Below are 22797 nucleotides of genomic sequence, written 5' to 3'. Positions count from 1 at the left end.
GTCAGAAAATTTAAAGAACCATGATGAAAAAAAGTTAATATTCAACATAATCAATCTGATGAGTCAAAAAGATAAAAAGTAAAAAATATTAAAATGACTAATTTGGAAGCAATATTTGCAACTTATTAAAATCCTTCTTACAAAAAACTTCTAAGTCTGTTGTAGAGAAGTCTGACAATAAATCAAAGTTTTAATATAAATGCCCCCCAATTCTGAAAATATCACCTTTTATAGCCTTTACAACAGCCTGAGATAATTAAGAACTACAATTAATTATTTTATGAGGGAAAACATTTGGGATAAATTTTTCTACTTGATATAAATGTCATTTCAGTTTTATAATTTCACTACTCTCAACTAAATGTTGTAATGATTTTTTTTTCCTCTTAAAAATTTCTCTAAGTTGGAATGAACTTCTTACCATATGACTGTTCGTTTTTAACACTAAACGGTTCTGGAATATCATCGTCCTGTTTTATATTCAAATGGAATGACGGAGCTGCCTGCTGCCACTGGGGCTTCGTACTCACCTGAAACGTGAAATTTAAATAGCATTAATAAAACAGGATCGGGGGTGGGGGGAGGACCCTTTTTTTCATGAAACTCATGAGTGTTTATAAACACGTTTTCTCAAACAAATCAGGACATCTGGAAAGAAGGCACACTCAACAGCAAATCTTAGTCTTGTGAACGGCTGTGGTGTGACATTTGGGAGACATTACCAAAGTCTCTGCAGCTAGTTGGATGTGGGCATCTGTTACCTAACACTGGGGTGTTCATTCCAAAGAGCCTACTCACCCCCAAACATTGGCAAGTGGTTTTAAAGCCTTCCATGTTAATGAGAGGAACATGCTGCTGGTCTCCAACACTAATGAGCTTCTTTGCTTTCCAGCTCCAAAAGATCTTTCTGTTCTCGTGGCTCTAAGCAGCTCTAGATTTCTCTGGCCACTCACGAATGTATTCCATAGTTTAAGGCAGGGTTCATAAATTCTTGCACTTACAAGAGCCGGGCAGATACCATACAAGAGGGAGGAAGACTCGGGATGATAGCTAATTGGCATTCAGCTTCAGTGCTGAAAACCACAGAGGGTGGTGGGGACTGCAGCAGAACAGGAAAATACCTCAGTCTTCTAAAAAGACAACAAAAATTCGCCCAGGGAAAGTTTTCTAATACCAGAACACAGACCCACTGCTCCTGGGACCTATGACTCTTCAATAAACCCAGATGGGTAGATTTTATTTCTCCTAATTTTTTTTAGAGACTTTATTTGAGAGTGAAAGCAAGAGAGACCACGGAGGGAGAGGGAAAAGGAGAAGCAGCCTCCCTGCTGAGCCCAAGCCCAGTGGCTGCATCCCAGGGCAGATGGGTGGGCTTCCAAGCGATATCACATGGTCCTGATCACCGAGTCTGTGTCCCCCTTGCACACCCAGACCAAGCTGAGAGCTGATGCCTGCGCACCGGCCGCCGCTCCGTGGTTTCACTCTCTCCAGTCTTTTACTCCTCCTTCACTCAAATAAACTGACTGTATGCGAGTCCTCATTTCAGTCTCTTCTTCTGCAGGAAAACAAGCTAAGACAACTCAAAAATCAGTGCTCTCCCAACCTTCGGGCTGCCCTTTCATTTCTCCACACTCATCTTGCTCCATAAAGGATTTAGGACTCGTGGGAGCGCTTCGAGTGAGCCGTGCAGAAAGGGTGAGAATCAGGTCCCTGGCTGCGACCTCCAGTACCGGGTCACCCTGGATTTCAACTACAGGGATCACCTCCAGAAGCGTGAAGGTCTGTAGTGAAAATCACTTTAGATCTAAACTACTGCTGGAAAAAAGTCACCTAAGTGCAAACCTTAATTCTCAGATGAAAATAGTTCGCCATTTTTAATTGATGGATTTTTTAAGCAGCTCTTAAAAATATTATTTCTTGCACAATACATAAAACTCAAAGAATGCTGAAAACAATTAAGATACATATGAACATAAAACCAGGTTTAAAGCCCCAACAGAAGGATTTTAGACTATTAGATGCCACCAACAGGAAAGGATTGTTCTACAACTTGGTAAATAAGAATGGTAAATAAGAAATTGTAGGTTTATATTTCTAAACCCATATACTAACAAGACACAATGAACCAAGAACAACTGTTATTTTTTCCAGTTTTAAAATCTGTTAAGTTTTCAAAAGAAAATGTCTATTTTATTTCAAGTCGTATCTTTTAAATTAGAATACTTAAAATTGATTTTGTAGAACTAGAGAAACATTCTATGGCTCCATTTCTCAGAACTTGGCATGATAAACTGGCATTATCCACATAAACATATATTTTTTAAAGATTTTTTTTATTTCTTTGACAGAAATAGAGAGCCAGAGGGCACAAGTGGGTAGGGGAGCCCAGTGGGGGCTCGATCACAGGACCCTGGGATCATGCCCGGAACCAAAGGCAGACGCTTAACTGACTGAGCCACCCAGGTGCCCCCATTTAAACAGATTTTTAATTAAAATTTGTATTTTGTAATGTTTAAGGAAATTCACTTAATAATATTAGCTCAGGTTTTCCAAGGGAAAAATTGTCATCCATTTTAAATTATTAGGAACCTTTGTACAAAAAGCCACACAACTTCAGTTTTATACTTGTTTGGAGCTTTTAAATTATCTTTCAAATAATAATGCTTTAGATAAACCTTGAAAACATTATGCTAATCAGGCATCAAAGGACAATGTTGTATGGTTCCACTTACTAGAGGTAGCTAGAGCAGCCCCTTATGGAAAACAGAAGGCCAGCCACCATGGGCTGGGGGACACATGGGCGAATAGAGATCTACTGTTTAATGGGGACAGAGCTCGAGTTTGCAAAGATGAAAAGAATTCTGGAGATGGATGGTGGTGACATGCACAACGATATGAGTGTACTTAATGCCACTGAATTGTGGTTCAATTAAAAACAGTTAAAATGGTAATTTTATGTTAGGTATATTTTATCACAGTTAAAAAAAATAACGTTTGCACTGAACTTCTACTTAAATTTCACTTCGATGAGTCACAAGAGCACAATTCAATGGCATTACGCTCAACATAATTACTATTAGGATTACTGGTAAAATTTATTATAATAAAGTATATCGTATCCAGGACTTACCAACTGAAAATGCCTATGAACTGCCTCTACCATAGGACAATGAGAATTTATAATCATAATAATTTCTAGAAAGGATACCAGGATAAGAGGACTCTTCTGTGGCCTAGCATTTCAGTGCTGAGAGATATAGCTCAAAGAAACTCAATTTTAAACTCGGAAGGTACCGCTCAGGTTGATAAATGACCCTTTCAGATCTAAAGCCATTAGGGACAAAGCTGTAAGCTGAGGCCTCCTTTCCTGACTCCAACACTGATAATCTTGCCATTGGTCCATCTTGAAAATTCCTTTATCCAGAATATTAAAATACTCTGGACATACTAGGAAATGCTGGCTTACAAGTTACTTTAAGATTGTTCTTTTTCCTACTATGTGCATCTTACAGAATTTCTCCATCAGAAAATAATCAAATGGAGCACACAATTCAAAATCAGATGTTCAGTTACTTATTTACAAGTCTGAAACCACATTTTCAAAAGGGCAAAGAGCCACGGAGAGGATACAGGTGAATTACCGTAGACAACTGGGGTAAAACTCTTGCCGATGTCTTGGATTTTTCTTTACTGTCTGCCTTACCCTGCATGAAAATAGAAGAAAAATTGTTGACTCTTTACATCACAATCGATTCACTCAAGCACTTGTATAGTCACTACACAGTAAGGCGTTACCCCAAACCCTCAAAGACCTACTGTACTAGTCTCACATTTGTCCACAGAGGCCTTCGAAGGACTTCCTCTGTAGCAAGGAAAAAAAGGAACATGGCATCCCACAAGACTCAGAAAGCTTTAAAAAGTGTGCAAAACTTTTTATCCAGCACATCTGCTTTGGGGAATTTCTCTGAACCCAGGTGATGTGCAGGCCTCACCTGGCGCTCCCGCACTTCTCTATCCCTGGAACCATTTTGTTCCGTCAACAACGGTGATGTGCCGCTTCCTAAGGTAACAACGATTCGACCTTATGCGTCCTCAAGTCGCCATAAGGAACACCGGTACTTGTCAGAGCGAAGTGTTGCTATCTCCTTTGAGGAGAGGACAAGGACCTGGTAGGGACTTCGTCTACGTAAGAGGGAGCACAGTTGAGGAGGACAGAGTCCTGCTTGGGCAGCTCGTTCATTGCCTCTCAGCATCAGGTCTTTACTTTCTACTCGGCTTTGGGACTCCTGAGCAGGACTCCATGAACATTTCTCCCGCTGGCACAGCACTCTAGAGGGTTCTAGAGGGACACTGAAAGAGAAGGGCTTTTCCTCCTGGTTCCAGTGCTTTTCCCCGTGGCTCCGCAGCGTGGCTGCCAGAAGTCAGCGTCCGTCCCGCGGGCGCCCTCCCAGCCTGCGGTATGGGGCTGACCCTGCGGCAGACAGCCTTCAGGAGCTTTCACTGGCATCGCTATAAGCAGCCTTCCAGCAAGTTCCTCTTAGATCACAAAGGGAGACTTCAGTTCCAACTTTTTAGCACGTAAGTAGGTGTTTTACTCACTTCCCAGCCTGCAGGATCTCTGCAAATGTCTTAGTCACCTGAGTGGGCCACAGCCACTCCCTCTCCAAGTAGCCTTAGCTAAGCTTTGGGGGACGGATGGATCTTCCAAGTTCCTTCCTTGAGGACTCTCCCTTGGACCTAGAGGGAGTGGCTGTTCCTTATATCTGCCATTCCTTGATTTTTTTAAACTGTTGTCCGAATCAGCATCCACTAGCCACCTGCAGCTACCAACAGCTTTAAATGAGGCTCATCTAAAGTGAGAGGTGTTTAGAGTATTTTTTATGTTTAAGAATATATTAAATATATACTAGATGTTGCAGACTTAGTACAAAACACAAAGAATGTGATTAGAATATATTTTACATTGATTACGGTGTGAGTTGTATATTGCTTTAAGGACTTGACATGAATTTTTGTCATTTCATTCCCTTTCAAACTCTGAGACAATATACCACTTTTGTGCATATTGTATAGATAAGGACTTTTTATAGGACTCTCTACCCCTACAAAGCACACAGGCCAGTTAATATGAAGAACTATATGCTTATATCCAGGACAGGAGAGGGTATGAACGCAGCACTGACAGAACGTTTCAAAAAAGAGAAAGATTGAAACCCATGCCGGGGGGCATAGTCAGATCTCCACAGAGGAGGACAGCAATAGGCTTACTGAAGACAGAGGAAGCATCACGAACAAGGACTTGGAGACGAATTTAGGACAGCAGGCCTGGGAGAGGATACAGGGATTGACGATAAAGGGACTTGATCCAACCAAAGTGGAAAGTACAACCATTCTCTTATTCCACCATGATTTACGGAACTTCTACCACGCGCTGGGTTCTCTCGGAGGCATGGAGCTGTAGTCATTGACAGGCCCAGCCCAACCCCTCACGGAGCTTACATTCCAGTGGGTACAGACAGCTGTCGCTACAGGAAGGAACAAGTATGATGGAGGGAAATAAAACAGGTGAAGAGATAGAGAAAAGGCAGAGAAGTGCTAGGTTTCACGGAATGGTGAGGCCACTTTACAGGGGTTATATTTGAGCAGGAACCGAGTCAAGGGTGAGGGACGGCTGGGGAAGTGGGGGCTGCTGTCTTAAGGAGCGCAAGTGTTTGGGGCTTGACCGGCCTGGTTGGCAGGAGAGCCCTTTTAGTCTCCTCTGAGGGGACCTTGAGTCCCAGTTTTCTGGGACAGTCCCTGTGTATACAGCTCTTTCCCGAGTATAATTAGGACTCTCACTCTCAATGTCATCTCAGTTTGGGTGAGAAAGCATATTTTTATCTTCTTTATCCTTCAAGGCCATTCGGAGGGCTATTTCATAAATGGTCCCGGCAGCAGTAAACAAGGTATGTTGAGGAAGAGACTCAGGGCACCAGTGAGAAGAGTTTAGTGGCTTTTTAAAAACATCTAGGCCACCAAAGATACTGGCCTTGATTTAGAGAAAATGCTAGGAACTACAACCTTCCTGGGACAGTTAAATCATACTGTTCCTTTGGTCAGAAACATCAAAGTCTCCCTATTAAAGCTTCATCACCTTGGTTTTCAAAGCCTCCTCAACATGCCCCAAACTATCTCTTTCCCCAGCCTCTCTTAGTTACTCTGTAGCCATAGGCCTCCTGTGGCCCATGAAATATGAGCACTGACAGGATGCATAAGAGCTGCTGTGCCTTCTCCAGGCTCTCCTGTCCCTGCCACTGGCAGTGAGGGGGCCGCATGTACTCACCGGCCTAGGCAGGAGGGGGAGGAGGCCTGCCCGGCCCACGTCAGACTTCATGCGCGTAAGGGCAAGCCCTGTTAGGTCTCTAAAATGTAAGGGAATAGGGCGCCTGGGTGGCTCAGTGGGTGAAGCCGCTGCCTTCGGCTCAGGTCATGATCTCGGGGTCCTGGGCTCGAGCCCCGCGTCGGGCTCCCTGCTCAGCGGGGAGCCTGCTTCCTCCTCCCTCTCTGCCTGCCTCTTGCCTGCCTCTCTGCCTAATCGTGATCTCTCTCTATGTCAAATAAATAAATAGAATCTTTATAAATAAATAAATAAATAAAACGTGGGGGACTGTTATGTCAGTATTAACCAGACTAACCAAGTATGCTGCTCAGTATTTCCTTGTGATAGTCCAGCTCTTTCTTCAGGACCAAGGTCAAAAAAGTGTAGATTTTCTTTTTGAACTCCCAATTGCAGGTGATCTCTTTAAATACGTGGAACACCCTTTTGGTAATTCTCTTATTGTTTGAATCCGGTCTGAAATATAATTTGTGCCTGTGTCTGTCCTGCTCTCCTAGCCAGCCCCTCATTCCAATCCATGTCAACCTACTAATTCGGTCTTCCAGAACTGGATAAATGGACTTTAGTTTTAATTTTGTCTTAGAAAAAATTAAAATTAGTTATCCAAGTCCTACGAGAAAATGCATAACTAAAAAAGAAGAAGAAAAATTGCAATGAGCTTCAAACCGTATTTACCAAAGTAGAACGTCAGATTAGGTGAATGTCTCACACACATCCAGTGCTAGAGCAGAAATACGTTCTACAGTTCCCAGTGAACCACGAGATGTGAGGGAAACGTGAGCATGAAATCTTCAAGCTCAAATGTGCATCGGGTGGTCTCAAAGTGGGAGGCTTCCTGGTGGGCAGAATGAGGGTTGGATAAGAATGAGGTTGTAGACAATAGAGAAGAAATGTGGGAATATATGTTCCCAGCAACCTAGAATTTTCACACTAAGACACAGAGGGAATTCACGTGGGGTCTACAGTATAGCACCAGGACAAACGTACAGAACACCTTGCTCACCAGGCCTCCTGCACAAACCCTCACACACCTGACCTGGGATCTCTGTCCAGCCCGTTCCGCATGCTGAGCCAGCAGCACCGTCTCTCAGCACCCTGGGTGGACGGCGGTGCGGGCCTTGTGTGTCCTCATACCGCGGTGCAGAACATACGTCTCATAGAGTCTTTTGCACATAGTGGTGCTCTAGCTAACCAATAAGAGCAGCCACACATAAGCCAGAATTTCACCTAACTAAGTAAGGTCATTCTTCAATAAGATCAGAGGAGTGGATTTTCAAGTAAGATCTACATGTTTTTGCTGACAAGAAATTCTATTTTAGTCAGCACTTTCCTATGCAGTGATGACCGAGCCGTACACTACCCTTTCCTTTCCTCTGGCGCGCCTGTGAGACTGGCCCGAAGGAATCTCCACGGACTCTTCTATCAGACAGACCTTGTGCCTCACCTCCTTTCCCACTCTTGTCCGGCTTCACCTGTGGCTACACGCGTGCCTGGAGGGAACAGTTCTCTCTGGCTTCAATTCACATAGGAATGACAATGTTTCATCTCACCTCAAGAAAATGTCTTTTGCTTTCTGCTGTGGGGTTTCTCCGATTCCATAGAATGGGACTCTCAAGGTCGCCCCCTCTGCACACGTACCCGTACACATGCATGTGTGCACACGTGCACATGTGCGTGCAAACACACACACACACACACACACACACACACACAAGTAACCAGAAGTGGGTGAAAGTTAACACCCTCAGGAGAAACCACCACCAATGTGGGATAAGAGCTGATTAATGAAAACGACTCCCTAATCATACCGGGTACGTGATTACAGGAAGCATTGGAGAAGCTCTTCAGAAAATGGTGACAGGATCACCCCCCAATTACCCAATGCGGCAGTGAACTTGCTAACACATCCCTAGACTGATTTTTCCTTCTTCTTACTTTTATTCTCCTCTATCTCTTATTTCTGCTTCCTGGGATCACCTCCCAAATAAAATACACACGAATCCTTTCTTCAGGCTCTTCTTTCACAGGAAAACAAACAACTTAAAAAGCAATGCTTTTCCATCCTTCGGTCTGCCCTTCCATTCTTCCAGTCTTATCTTGCTCCATAAAGGATTTAGGATTTGGGGGAGCGCTAGGATTGAGAAAGAATGAAAACCTGGACACCAGTTCACTGACATTGGGAACCACCAGTGCTGAATCACCCTGATCTCAAGCACAGGGATCACCTCGAGAAGCAGGAAGGTCTGTAATGAAAATAACTCTGAGTCTTAACTACTGCTGGAAAAATGTCATCCAAGCACAAAACTTAATATTCAGATGGCAATATTTTTTACTCAATGGGTTACTTTTTAGAATATCATTAAAAAAATATTGTCTAATAATTTTTTTTATTTCTAAAATTCCAAAGGACACAAAGAAAAAAAAGCGAAGATACAATCAAATAAGAGCACAGCATATGGCTTAAACCAGGCAACAAAATCATTTTAGACAATTATATGCCTCACTGGCTAGAAAGGATTATTCATCTCAACCACTGAATATTTATTCAGTAAGTAAATTTAAATTTTGTTGATATTTCCAAACCTATATACCAGTAACATAAAAAAACAAATGGCAATTTGTTTTTCAGTTTTAAAATTTGTTGAAGTTTTAAAGGGAAAATGTCTATTTCAGATCTTTGTCTTTAAACTAAAAAACAGATTTTTGCAGAACTAAAAAAATGCTAAAATTTTATTTTATAAAACATAGTATGGTAATCTTGACATTATCAACACAAACAGGTTCATAATTAACATGTACTTTGAAATGTTCAAGAACATTCACCTGCAAAATTTCATTTGAGATTTTTTTAAGATGAGAACAGCTTTTATTTCAAATTATTAGGAATCATCTCTGCATGAAGCAATCCATATTTTATAGTTTATTCTGAGTTTTTAAAAGATGTTTCAAACAAGTAATGTTTGCATTGAACCTCCACTTAAACTCAACCTCCAGCAATCACAAGAGTATAACTCGATGGCATTAAACTCAATATAATTACTAGAAAGTAAATTTTATTGCAGTCAAATCTAACTTTTCTAGCACTTTATCAACTAAAAATGTCTATTAACTGTTGTTTCTACTGAACAATGATAATTTAAAGTCAAAATAATGACAAAGGATGTCGAGATCTAAGAAATCACGTTAGTGCTGGAAGAGGCATCTCCTCAAAGTTCATTAAATCAACTCTTCTCATTTTCAGACTTAGAAACTGGGGCTCAAAGAGGCAAATGACTCACCAACTGTCACAGAGTCATTAGAGGCAAAGCTATAACCCAAGTCCTTGTTTCCTGATTCCGATATAGCTTCTGCTAGCCCATTTTCACAATTCTTTTATTCAGAATACTTGAGTGTTCTTTGCAAACCAGTACTTGTAACTTATGATTCCTTTATTAAGCTGGTTATTTTTCTCAATATGCATATCATGGATGCTATCCATCAGAAAAGAATGAAACGAAGCAGAGAATTTAAACCCAGAAATTCAGTTACCTTCTCAAAGCAATAAAGTATGAGAATACATTGGTAAATTACCGTAGATAGCTGTGGTAAAAATCTGACTGATGTCTTGGATTTTTCTTTGCCGGCTGATTTGTCCTGCATGAAAAAATACAAAAATAAAAACAAAAAATGGAACTGTTCAGTCTGTTAATGCTACAACTGATTTACTCAACTAACTTTCACAGTGTCTAATATAAAGTACATATCCTCCAAAATATTCTAAAAATATACGCATTCGAAGGCATAATGTTGTGTACAGAAAGTCAAAGGAATCCACAAAAAATTGTTAGAGCTAAGTAATACATTCCAACATTGGATATAAGACCAATGCACAAAAAAATCAATCGTATTTTTAGACACTAGCAATGAACAGTCCAAAATTGAAATTAGCAAATCATTTACAGTAGAATTAAAAAGGATAAAATAGGAATAAATTTAAGAAGTGTTAAGACTTGCATAATGGAAGTTATAAAACATTACTGAAAAAATTAAAATTAAAGACAATTTTAATAAGTGCAAAGTTTGCTCCAGGTTCAAAAGGGACACTGTAAGAAAAAGGGACTCTTCTTCCAGTTTCCAGTGCTTTTCCTCATTGCGCCCACGCTGCTGATACCAGCAGTTAGCTTCCTTGCCCCTGAGCAGAGCGCCTTTCTAGCCTATGTTACGTGCTGATCCAGGGGCAACTTCCAGCAGGTTTCACCGCCATCTCTATTGGTAGTGTTCCAGTTGGTTTCCCTTACATCAAAAGGAGAATTCTTTTCAAACTTTTCAGGATGCAAGTACGTGGTTTTCTCACTTCCCATGTGGATATCATCTTCACTGATTTTCACAGTTGAATAGTGTTCTACTATACGGATATAATGCAATTTATCCATTCCTTTGACTTGCAAGTAGGCATTTAGCTAATTTCCAATGTTTCTCTATTACAAAAGATGTTCCAATAAACATGGCATACATTTTACTATGCCTGCATACACTTTTTGCATCTCAGGCACACACGTATTGGTGATGTATTTAATATACATATATATATATATATATATGTGTGTGTGTACACCCAATTTTGTCCCTTTAATTCCATTGGTACATATGTTTGTCTGTATACAGACTGTGTCACATCACTGTAACTTTACAATAGGTCTTGAAATATGTAAGGCAATTCTCTCCACCGTACTATTGTTAAAAATGATCAGATACAGAGTTCTGGTCCAAGATGGTGGCCTAGGAAGACTCTGAACTTCGCTCCTCCACAGACACAAAAATTTACACCTATCTCCTGAGCAGCTCCTCCTGAAGAAGAACTGAGGCCGACTAAACAGCTGCTGCACAAAAAGCTAAAGAGGCCGCAGAGAATGGGCAACTGAGATGGAGACACAGTAAGGAAAGGAACACGCACTCCCAACACGGCCGGCTGCAGGGGCTGGGGGAGGGGGAATGGTACTGTGGAACTGAGCAGCTGTATGCACTGAGGCACAGGAAAAAAAAAAAAAAGTGGTTTAAAAGAACTAAAACATAAAAGATTAAGCCTTAGAAGTCCATCAAATAGCAAGGACTGCTGGACACTCTCCAGGTTCAAGGGTCCGACCAGCACCATCGCTTATATTCCCCTTCCACATCCACAGACAGGAGCAGGGTCTGAGCACCGCAGGCAGGCTTCTGCCTCAGAGAGCACCAAGTCTCCAGCTCACACCAACCCCAGATACCCTGGGGCACAGAAAAAAACAAAAACAACCCATTGTTTAAAAGAACAGCAGGAATATAAAAGAGTCAGCTCTGGACCCCAGCAACGGTGGCAGCGCAGTGGCTGGAGCTCTCTGGGTTAGAGGAGCTGGCAAGCACCATGGTTTACATTCTCCCTCCACCTGGATCGTGTGGACAGGACCAAAGTCCAGGTGCCATCATGAGTCTACTGCCTCAGTGAGTCCCAGCCCTAACCCACACCAGCCCTAGCCGTCCCACCAAGGCGGCTCCAGTGCAGTGCACGCTGGGACATCCCTGGTACGTGCTCACTACAGCTCCAGCTGTCATGCCAAGGTGACACAGACGCACACCACCCCAAAACACTCCAAGTCCACACCATCTTGATTTCAAATGACTTGCTTAGAGCAACCCGAGCACAGAGCTCTCAGGGACCTACCGGCTCATGCCTGCTTTGATTCTAGCCCTCCCTCCCAAAACAGCATCATGTGGGGCACTTCAACAACCCTGAGCCCTTGCCTACCTCAGTTCCAGCTAGCCTGCCAGGACACCACATGCATGGGGCACCCTGGGAACTCTGGCCTGCTCTCCATCTTGGTCCCAGCCATCCTCTCAGGGTGCTCCCTTCATGGAGTGCCCCAGGACACACCCCAGCCTGCATAGCTCCAATCACCCCAACAGATCAGCCTCTACCCTGAGCAATCTGGGCAACCTGGCTTGTACCCACTTCAGTTTTAGCTATCTGCCAGAGGACTCGCTGCATGCAGAGACCCAGGACCACCCCAGTCCATGCCTATTTCAGCTCCATTCATCCCACCAGGGCAGCCCAGCACAGAATACCTCAAACCCAGAGCCCATTGTCAGACAGAGCTCCAGCCAGCCGGTGCCACCAGGCACATACAATCCACACAGGGAACAAACATACAAAAGATCATTATTTTAAGTTTAGGAGAAATAGCTATTCCATCTAATTCAAAGCAACAAACACAACAGGTCAAGCAAAATGGGGAGACAGATGTATATGCTCCCAATGAAAGAATAAGACAAGCCCCCTCCTAAAAACTAAATGAAACAGACATAAGCAATATGCCTCGTGGAAAGTTTAAAGTAATGATCATAAAGTCGCTCACCAGAGGGGAGAGAAGAGTAGTAAGAACTTCAAAAAAGACACAGAAAACATAAAAAAGAACAAATCAAAATTAAATACAATAACTGAAATGAAAAATATAGTAGAGGGAATCAACAGTAGATTAACAATTGCAGAAGAATGGATCAATGATCCAGAAAACAGGATAATAGAAAGGACCCAAGCTGAACAGCAAAAAAAAAAAAAAAAAGATTTTTAAAAAAATGAGGCTAGGATAAGCGATCTCTTGGACAACATCAAACAAACAAGCATTTGTATTTTAAGGGTCACAGAAGGAGAAGACAGAGAAAGGGGCAGAAAATTCATTTGAAGAAACAATAGCTGAAAACTTCCCTAAGGAAAGAAACAGACATTTAAGATCAGGAAGCACAGAGAGTTCCAAACAAGATGACTCCAAGGAAGTCCACACCATGGCACATAATTAAAATGTCCAAGGTTAAAGATAAAGAGAGAATTTTAAAAGCAACAAGGTTATCAATCAGTATTGAAGGAGAGATAAAGAGTTTCTCCCAGACAAAAGTTAAAAGAGTTCATCACCACTAAACCAGTCTTACAAGAAATGTTAAAGGGATTACTTTAAGTGGGGGCGGGGGGGGGGGGAAAGAGCCATCAATAGAAGTAAGAAACTGGGGCACCTGGCTGGCTCAGTTGCTTAAGCATCTTCCTTTGGCTCAAGTCATGATCCCAGCGTCCTGGGATGGAGCCCCTCGTCAAGCTCCCTGCTCAGCTGGGAGCCTGCTTCTCCCTCTTCTTCTACCCTTCCCCCCAGCTTGTACTCTCTTTCTCTCTCTCGCTCTCAAATAAATGAATAAAAACCTTTAAAAAAATAAAGTAAGAAACTTATGAATAAAAAACACAAAATATGACAACATATACATAAAATATGTATGTATATTACATACATATGTGTGTAGGGAGTATGTAGGGAGAAGGGAGTCAAAAAATTCTTTTAAAATGTGTTTGAACTTAAATGACCATCAATTTAATATATAAGAGCATTATCTCATATATGAACTTCATTGTAACCACAAACCCAAAACCTTTAATAAATACACAAAAAATAAAGAGACAGAAACCCTGGCATAACAACTACAGAAAGTCCTCAAAGGGAAGAAAGAGAGGGAACAGAGGAGAACTACAAAAACCCCCATAAGGGCGCCTGGGTGGCTCAGTGGGTTGAGCCTCTGCCTTTGGCTCAGGTCATGATCCCAGGGTCCTGGGATCGAGCCCCGCATCAGGCTCTCTGCTCAGCGGGGAGCCTGCTTCCCTCTCTCTCTCTGCCTGCCTCTCTGACTACTTGTGATCTCTGCCTGTCAAATAAAAAATTAAAAATCTTAAAAAAAAAAAAAAACACCATAAAAGGACTAACAAAATGGCAATACATACATACCCACCCACCACCAATTACTTTACACTTAACTGGTCTAAATGTTCTTATCAAAAGACATAGGGTGATGGAAAAAAAAAAAAAAAAACCAAGATCCATCTATATGCTGCCCATGAGAGACTCACCTCATGCCTAAAGACACATACAGACTGGAGGTAAAAGTTTGAAAGAAGATATAGCATGCAAACAGAAGAAAAAGAACAAGCTGGGATAGCAATACTTATAATCGACAAAATAAAACAAAGACTCTAACAAGAGACAAAGAAGGGCATTACATAACGATAAAGGGGTCAATCTAACAAGAGAATATAACAATTGCAAATATTTATGCACCCAACAATGGAACAACTAAATACTTGAAGTATTAACAAACATTGAGGGAGAAATAACAGGAGAGTTTAACTCCCCCACTTACATCAATTGAGTGATCATCTAGAAAGAAAACAAAAAAATCAAGAAACTACATCTTTGAATGACACGAGACCAGATGGACTTAATAGATTTATACAAACATTCCATAAAAACAGAATACACATCCTTTCCGAGGGCACATAGAACATTCTCCAGGACAGATCACATGTTAGGCCACAAAACAAATCTCAATAAATTTAGGAAGACTGAAATCACATCAAGATTGGAAAAATTAGTATTATTAAAATGTCCATACTACCCAAAGCAATGTACAGATTCAATGTAATTCCTACCAAAATACCAGCAGGATTTTTCATGGAACTATAATACTAAAATTTGTGTGGAACCACAAAAGACTACAATAGCAAAAGCAATCTTAGGAACAAAGCTAAAGGTATCATAATCCCAAGTTTTATGATATTCTATAAAGCTGCAGTAAGTAAAACATGATGATACTGACATAAAAACAGACACACAGATCAATGAAACAGCACAACGGGCCCAGAAATAAACCCATGCCTGTATGTTAAATTAACCTACAACAAAGGAGGCAAGAATACAGTGGGGAAAAGATCATCCCTTCAGTAAATGATGCTGAGTAAACTGGACAGCTACATGCAAAAGAAGGGAACTGGACCCCTTTCTGACACCATAAAAAGAAATAAATTCAAAATAGATTAAATACCTAAGTGTGAGACCTGATATCATAAAACTTTTAGAAGAAAACAAGCAGTAATCTCTTTGGCATTGGTTTTAGCAATAGTCCTCTAGAAAGGTCTCCAGGCAAGAGAAACAAATTCAAAAATCAACTCTTAGGGCTACACAAATAAAAAGCTTTTGTATAGAGAAGAAAACCATCAACAAAACAAAAAGGCAGCCTACTCAATGGAGGAAGGTCTTTGCAAATGATTTATCCAATAAAGGGTTAAAATGCAAAAAATAAAGAACTTCTACAACTATACACACACACACACACACACACACACACACACACACACTTAAAAAAAAAAAATAGACACTTGGCCAAAGATGACATTCAGATGACAGATACACATGAGTGAAAAAGTGCTCAACATCCCTAATCATCAAGGAAATTCAAATCAAAACCACACTGAGATACCACTTCACACCTGTCAGAATGGCTAGAATCAAGAAGACAAAAAGTATTGGTGAAGATGTGAAGACAAAAGAATATCACACACGATTGATGAAATGTAAATTGGTGCAGCCACTGTAGAAAACAGTATGCAGTTTCCTCAAAAAATCAAATCTATTGTGGCCCAACAACTCCCTACTGGATATTTACGCAAAGAAAAGGAAAAACACTAATTTGAAAAGATACATGACCCCGATTTATTGCAGCATTATTCTAAGAGCCAAGATACAGAAGCAACCCTAGTGTCCATCTGTTCATGAGTGGATAAAGTTGTGGTATACATACACAAACACACGCAAACACATACACAAACACACATACAATAGAATATAACTTGGTCATTGCCATTTGCAACGTCATGGAGGGACATAAAGAACATTACACTAAGTGAAATAAGTTAGACAGGACAAATACTACAGATTTCACTTATATATGAAACCTAAAAAAAAGAAGTGAATGAACAAAAAGCCTAAACAGACCCCAAAATACAGAGAATCGATCATTACCAGAGGGAAGAGGGGTGGGGTAAGCAAAAAATGGGTGAAGGGGAGTGGGAAATTCAGGCTTCCAGTTAGTTAATGAAGTTAGGAGAATAGAAAGTACAGCGGAGGGAATCTAGTCAATAATCCAGCAGCAGCGTTTTATGGTGACAGATGGTAGGTTTGCTTGCAGTGAGCAGAACATCTAAACTTGTCCAATCCCTGTGTTGTACACCCAAAACTAATATAACATTATATGTCAACTACACCTCGATTTAAAAAAAAAAAAAAACTGGGGAGATTTTGATAAAAATACATTGAATTTCTAGAATAACTTGAAGGAAACTGACAAAATTATGATATTGACTCTTTCATGAATATTTATTCATTCAGATTCTAGGAGTGTATCATTCAAAAAACATTTCATAATATTCTTTATAAGGGCCTTAGATATCTTCCTTAGATTTATTTTTAGGTATATAAAGATTTTGAATCAGAAAATGAATCATGGCATGTGAACAACAGACTTAAACATTTTATCCCAACTGCTTTGTCAGTAGGGAAAGGTCTCTGAAAGCTGCATCTGTGTACAATTGCTGTGATAGTTAGGCTTTGTTTGCGGTGATCAAGTCTCCCAGCCTCCTAGCGTTTTTGTTTTGTTTTTCTTGCTCCAGGCCTGGAAGGCTAAAATCCATATATGGGCATCACCTGGGCTCCCAGCTTTCTGGCTTCTGGTGGGGAGTAAGCAGTGAGAGGCACTGGTAGGACACTAGAGAGCAGGAAGTGAGGGTCTGGGGTAGGGCTTTCCTAGGACTCCCCATTTCCCATTCTGATAACAGCTGAATTCTTTCAGAGCTCAGCTCCTGGGAGGATGCTATATTCCAAACATCCCACCTCTCAGCAGGCTTTGAAAATGGTGTGATCTGTCAGGTCCAGGAATGGTCATTAATGTGGAAAACAAAGGCAGAAGAAAAATTTTTACAGCCCATTGACAAGTCCTTGAAACAGGCAGAGGGACATTCCTCTAGGGCTTGCCTTGCTGTGGATACTTTGCCAAAGGCAAAAGGCAATCTTAGCCCCAACCCCAGGACCCTGTAAGTCTACTTTAACATATAAAAACTCCTTTGGAAACTTCCTTTATCTCTACCCCCCAAGATACCTCTTGACAATCATTCCCCAAGTGTATGACCCACCAATAGCCATCTGAAGGGTCTGATGCCTGAGTTTTTACTCAACAGTAATAAATGACCTTTCCTAACAATAGCTAGCCCACTCAGGGTCCTGCAAACTGTGTTTCCAAAATAGGTGGGAGGCCTACACTGTCCCTAACCCTCCCCCCACTTAAAAGCATATAATGGGCCACTCCTCATGACCCCAGTGCCGCTCTCTCTACCAAAGGATCCTGTCCCAGTGCTTCAGTGAAATCAGCTTTTTGCACCAAAGACTCTCGAGAATTCTTTCTTAGCCATCGGCTTCAAACCCTAACTTCTTTCCTAGGTCAGTAATGACCTCCTTTTGCTCTCAGTCCGTAAGCGCCTCCTCATCCCCACTGGTTCTTTCCCTTACCCTCACCACTGCAAATGGTCTCTAAGTTTTCTTCAGTTAAAGCCCTTTGAGCATGTCAGCTGTATTCTGTTGGGATCCTAACGAATACGACTTTAGATTATTAAAATAAAAGTTGCTACAGAGTCTAGATCAATCCTGAAGCATTCTGGCTTCGCATTTAGTTTTTATTTTGCTCATTTTCAACTACTTGTCTATTGAAAGGGATATCATAAAACTGGTAGTAATCTAAGCTTAACCATTCTGCTCATAGGACCAGAATCTGTGAATGTGTCTAGTTCCATCCGCCATTTTATGAAGTGCTCTCTTTAAAACAATAACCTTTCCAAATTTAACAGCATTGATTTAACATAGTGGTCCTATATTTGCATTATGGTTGTTGAAGTTTTCACCAAGGAGGTATGGGTTTCATGTTGAACGGTTTTTACCCTGACCTTTTTAAACAAGGGCATCGAGGAGATATTCAGGAAAACTGAATGAGCATATAAATGCAAAATCACAGTCCTCCTCCAGGGGCGCCTGGGTGGCTCAGTGGGTTAAGCCTCTGCTTTTGGCTCAGGTCATGATCTCGGGGTCCTGAGAGGTCCTGGTTCGGAGCCCCACATGGGGCTCTCTGCTCAGCGGGGAACCTGCCCGCCCCCCCCCCACCTACCTGCTTGTGATCTGCCAAATAAATAAATAAAATCTTTAAAAAAAAAATCACAGTCGATTTAATAATCAGAAAAAGCACTAGGGTAGAGATGGGCTGCCAGCTTTTCCTCCTCACCTGCCCACAATACATAGTGGATTTGCGGGGCACTTCATGGTCTTTGCCTGTTTTTTTTTTTTTTAAATCTTTAAACTGGAAGTTCTTCAATGAAGCTCAAATGCCTTACTTTATGTTTTAATCTTAAAAATAAAATGAGCAGTTGCAAGAGATTTATCTTTGTTTTAAATACCTAACTTAAGAACTCAGACTGCTATTCCTGAAAAATGCCATGTCACTCTCAAACTTCCACTAATGAGATGAATATGTTAAAATCTCCTCCAGCAAATATGATTTACCACCTGCTCGCTTTTTCAAACTAAGTGAATACATAAGTAAATGTCACATAAGAATGGCATTTCCAAAAGTTTAATCCATTCCATTTGTTTTAGGTTAAAATATAAAAGCTTTCATCCTTTCAAAAGGAAAACTACACTTGAAATTAGCATAAATAAGTGTACCAAGAGTTTTAAAATTTCTGTTCAAAGCAGTGAGAGAGGGACCTCTGCTGTTTAAAAATAGCATTTAAAGCAGTGGGAACAATCCTAGATGGGCTCCTGCCGCATTCCTCGGACATCGCAAGTCTCTTTCGAGAACAGTTGGGAAAGGGTGAGGAGTGTCATTTCCAAACAGCATTTTTATTAAGGTAAAGCAAACTTAAAACTGCCAACAGGCTTTTCTAATGGACACTTTTTAGGTGTAAATGGGTCAGCTGGGGGCTTTGGAAAATAATACCAATTCAGAAATACCATGACAAGTAAGGTAAACATGAGTTTTAAATTTCTACAACACAGGCTGCAGCTCAGATGAGGCCAAAGACTGATAAGAGCATCAGCAAATAAGTTGCTTAATGCATAGTGATGGTGATGGTGACAAATGTTTTTAAAAGGGTTTTGACTACAGTTATCACATTAAAAAAAAACAATCCATCGGACCGTCTCCTAACGGCTCAGTGTTTTGGTTACCTATTTTTTGGTTGTTTGTCCATTTCTTCTTTTACCACTGATTAATATGATAAGTGGATCTGCGTTTCTTCTCAATTTATAACACATTTCAATACGATGTTAAAACCAGGTTTTCTTGATCATTTAGACATTATGTGATTCATGAATTAGGATTGACAGCCCAAGGGAGAGGGGAATAAATTGCTTTTTAACATCCTTTCCTCAATAAACTACCAAAAAAAAAAAAAAAAAAAAAAGATGAAGTATCAAAAAGGAAAGAATTCTAGCTTGGTGTTAAAACAAAGAAGCTAAGCAACATGTGCAGGCTTAAAAGCCACTGTCCTCCCCTGAGAACCCCGACGCTCAAGGGGCCTTTTCCATACTCATCCGCGGAGTCAGGCCGGTGTCCTCGCTCGCCAAAATCATGCCCAGGCTTCACGCCTTCCCAGCCTGCCCGGCATCAAGACGCTGGGCCCCCGTTCTGCATCCCTTTGTTGACCACTGCCCTTAAATTCCATGAAGAAAGCTCAGAAAAGTGGGTGTAGCAACACGCATCTTTTATTACCTGCCATGGGGCTTTTCTTAAGAAATTCCACTGGCCGCTTCCCAGGCCCTTTCGCCCACGGTGTGGAGCCGCGCTTGAACCTCGCAGGGGAGGTGCCCTGACCCCCCTACCCCACCCCTACCCCGCCCTCACCCCACCCCACCCCCCTCGCGGGGCAGGGAGGGGAGGCTTGCAAAGGTAGAGTGATTTGCCCGCAGTCCCCCCGCTAGGAGAGGGCGGGGACCATCCCCAGGGAGCCCAACCCCCCCGCAGCTCCCCGCCGAGCCCCCCCCCCGCGCCCCGGGGACGCTCCCGGCCTCGTCCCCCCGCCCGCGCGCCGCTCGCTCGGCCGAAGAGGTCGGTCGTTGTGACAACGTGAGGACGAACCGTCGGGAAGGAAACTTTTACCGAGTTTTCGCGGAAAGCGCTCGGTATCCCGGACGTCACCGGAGCGAAGGAAGCGGACCGCCCCCCCACCCCACACACACACGACCCCAGCGGGGGAGTCCGGAGGGCCGCGCTTGCATCCCTCGAGGCTGAAGGGAGGCTGGGTGCGGGCCCGCCCGGCCACCCTCTCACCTGCTCGCCGCTCATGGCTGGCAGGACGCTCTCGGGTCACCGGGTGGTGACTTGATCCCCCTGTGAGGCGCCCCTCAGACAAGAGAAATGGCGTCCGGAGAGCCCGCCCGCAGCCTCTGCGCCCACAACGCCCTGGGGAGGGGAGGGGGGGGAGTCTAGCGTCCTCGTTGCTTAGCAACAGGCCCGGGCCGGATCCAGTTCCGGTCACCTACGGCTCCTGGGAAGGCCCCCGGCCGACGGGCGCCGCCGACCTGCAGGGGGCGCCTGGGAGCCGGGCCCGGGCGCTGGCCGGCGCGCTGGCGCCCCCGCAGGGCGCTCGTGGAACTGCTGAAGGCCGAGGGCGCCTCTGCCCCGAGGAGGGATGCCTTTCCCGCACCGACCTGCGGTTCGCGGACTCTCGCAGCTGCGTGCTGCGCGCCCCGGCCGTAGCCCCTCACTTACCCTCCTGCCCTGAAAGATCTCAGGGAACCAGTGAATTCGCTTTTCTCTAGAAACTAAATTCCTCTGGGAACAGCTAGAGCTAAGTCGAGGGGAGCGTCCAAGTCTTGGCTGCTGTAAATGATGCTGTAATAAACCCAAGGGTGTCTCTATCTTTCCGAATTAGTGTTTTTGTTTTCCTGGGTAAAGAGTGGCGTTCCTGGATCTTACGGTTTTTCTATTTCTAATATTTTGAGGCGCCTCCATACTGTTTTCCGCAGAGGCTGCAGCAGGGTGTGTTCCCAGCAACAGCGCAGAAGGGTCGCTTTTCCCCCAGAGCTGCGCCAACACCTGTTCCGACGGGTCGTTCCGTCTGGTCACTCTGACAGGGGTCGGGGCATCTCATCATGGCTTTGATTCGCGTGTGCCTGATGGTTAGGGGTGTTGAGCACCTTTTCATGGGTCTTTTGACCATCTGTGTCGGTCTCGTCTAGAACATGTTCGGGTCCTCGGTACACTTCTTAAATAAAAAATAATTTTGGTATCTAATATAATTTCCTTATATATTTGGATATTAACCTCTATATAGCATTTGCAAGTATCTTCTCCCATTCAGTAGGTTGCCTTTTGGGGTATTTTGATGGTTTCCTTCGTCGTGCATAAACTTTATTTTGGTGTAGTCCCAAGAGTTGATTTTTGTTTGTAGCTCTCTTGCCCAAGATTTATCTAGAAAAATGTTGCTATGGCTGATGACAAAGAGATTATGGTCTATGTTTTCTTCTAAAAGTTTTATGGTTTCAGATCTCATATTGAGGTCTTTAATCCATTTTCAGTTTATTTTTGTCCATGGTCCACTCGTCCTAGTCCCATTTATTAAAGAGGCAGTTTTTCCCCTACTGTATATTCTTGTCTCCTTTGTTAATATACCAACCCTTACGTTTATAGCAGCATCACTTACAATAGCCAAAATATAGAAACAGCCAAAGTGTCCATCAATGGATGGATCAAAAAAAAAAAAAAAAAAAAAGTAGGATCTATACACACTGGGACACTACTCAGCCATAAAAAAGAAAAAAGATACATTCTTGCCCTTTGTGACAGCATGGATGGACCCAGAGGATATTATGGTAAATAAAATAAATTAGATAGAGGAAGACAAACACCATAGGATTTCACTTTATGTGGAATCTAAAAAACAAAACAAGTGAAGAAACAAACCAAAAAGCAGACTCTTTAAATACAGAGAGCAAGCTGGTAGTTGCCAGAAGAAAGGGAGATAGGGGATGGGTGAACTAGATAAAGGATTTAATAGGTACAAATAACCAGTTGTAAAACAAATCATGGAGATGAAAAGTGGAGCTTAGAGAAAATAGCCAATAACATTGTAATGCTGCTGTACGGTTAGGGATGGGGACTGTGATGATCACAGTGAGCACGGAGTAAGGCACGGAACTGCCGGGGAAATGTTGGACACCTGAAACTAACACATCATCGTAGGGAATCATACTTCCATTAACAAAAAAGAAATTGAAGGAAGATCAGAGGCAGGTATTGGTCAAAATTTGGAGCAGAACGAAAAGGTTTTGAAATAACTACTCGGCAGGAAAGGAGAGAGAATAGGAGTGATCGAGGACAGACAGGAACAACCCAGTTGAAGTCTCTGAATTAGGAGTGACAAAACCCTGTACTCCGGAGACGTCAACACTCAGGCTCCGGTTCAAAGAAAACCAACACACAACACATTTCCCAGGCCAGGGTGACAGAAGGATAACTGTTGGCTCCCAAGCTGGCCCCCACACAGGGAAGGCAGAGAG

At 42.5% G+C, this 22797-nt stretch overlaps 1 protein-coding gene across 1 annotated transcript in view; it reads right to left on the bottom strand.

Moving 5' to 3' along the window:
* Window positions 1-20779, bottom strand: part of DNAH7 (dynein axonemal heavy chain 7) — a 263533-nt gene extending 242754 nt beyond the window's left edge. Inside the window, exons 1-4 of the mRNA XM_059168545.1 lie at window positions 20567-20779; window positions 9947-10009; window positions 3642-3704; window positions 422-530 (exon numbers count right to left, since the gene is read on the bottom strand). Of these exons, the coding sequence (XP_059024528.1) occupies window positions 422-530; window positions 3642-3704; window positions 9947-10009; window positions 20567-20581 (250 nt within the window). The 5' untranslated portion in view covers window positions 20582-20779. The remainder of the gene's footprint in view (window positions 1-421; window positions 531-3641; window positions 3705-9946; window positions 10010-20566) is intronic.
* Between the last annotated feature and the right edge of the window lie 2018 nt (window positions 20780-22797).

This window comes from Mustela lutreola, chromosome 3, assembly GCF_030435805.1.
Source record: "Mustela lutreola isolate mMusLut2 chromosome 3, mMusLut2.pri, whole genome shotgun sequence".
Lineage (NCBI taxonomy): Eukaryota > Metazoa > Chordata > Mammalia > Carnivora > Mustelidae > Mustela > Mustela lutreola.
The sequence above is the reverse complement of the archived record's forward strand: the minus strand, read 5'-3'. Positions and strand labels throughout refer to the sequence as shown.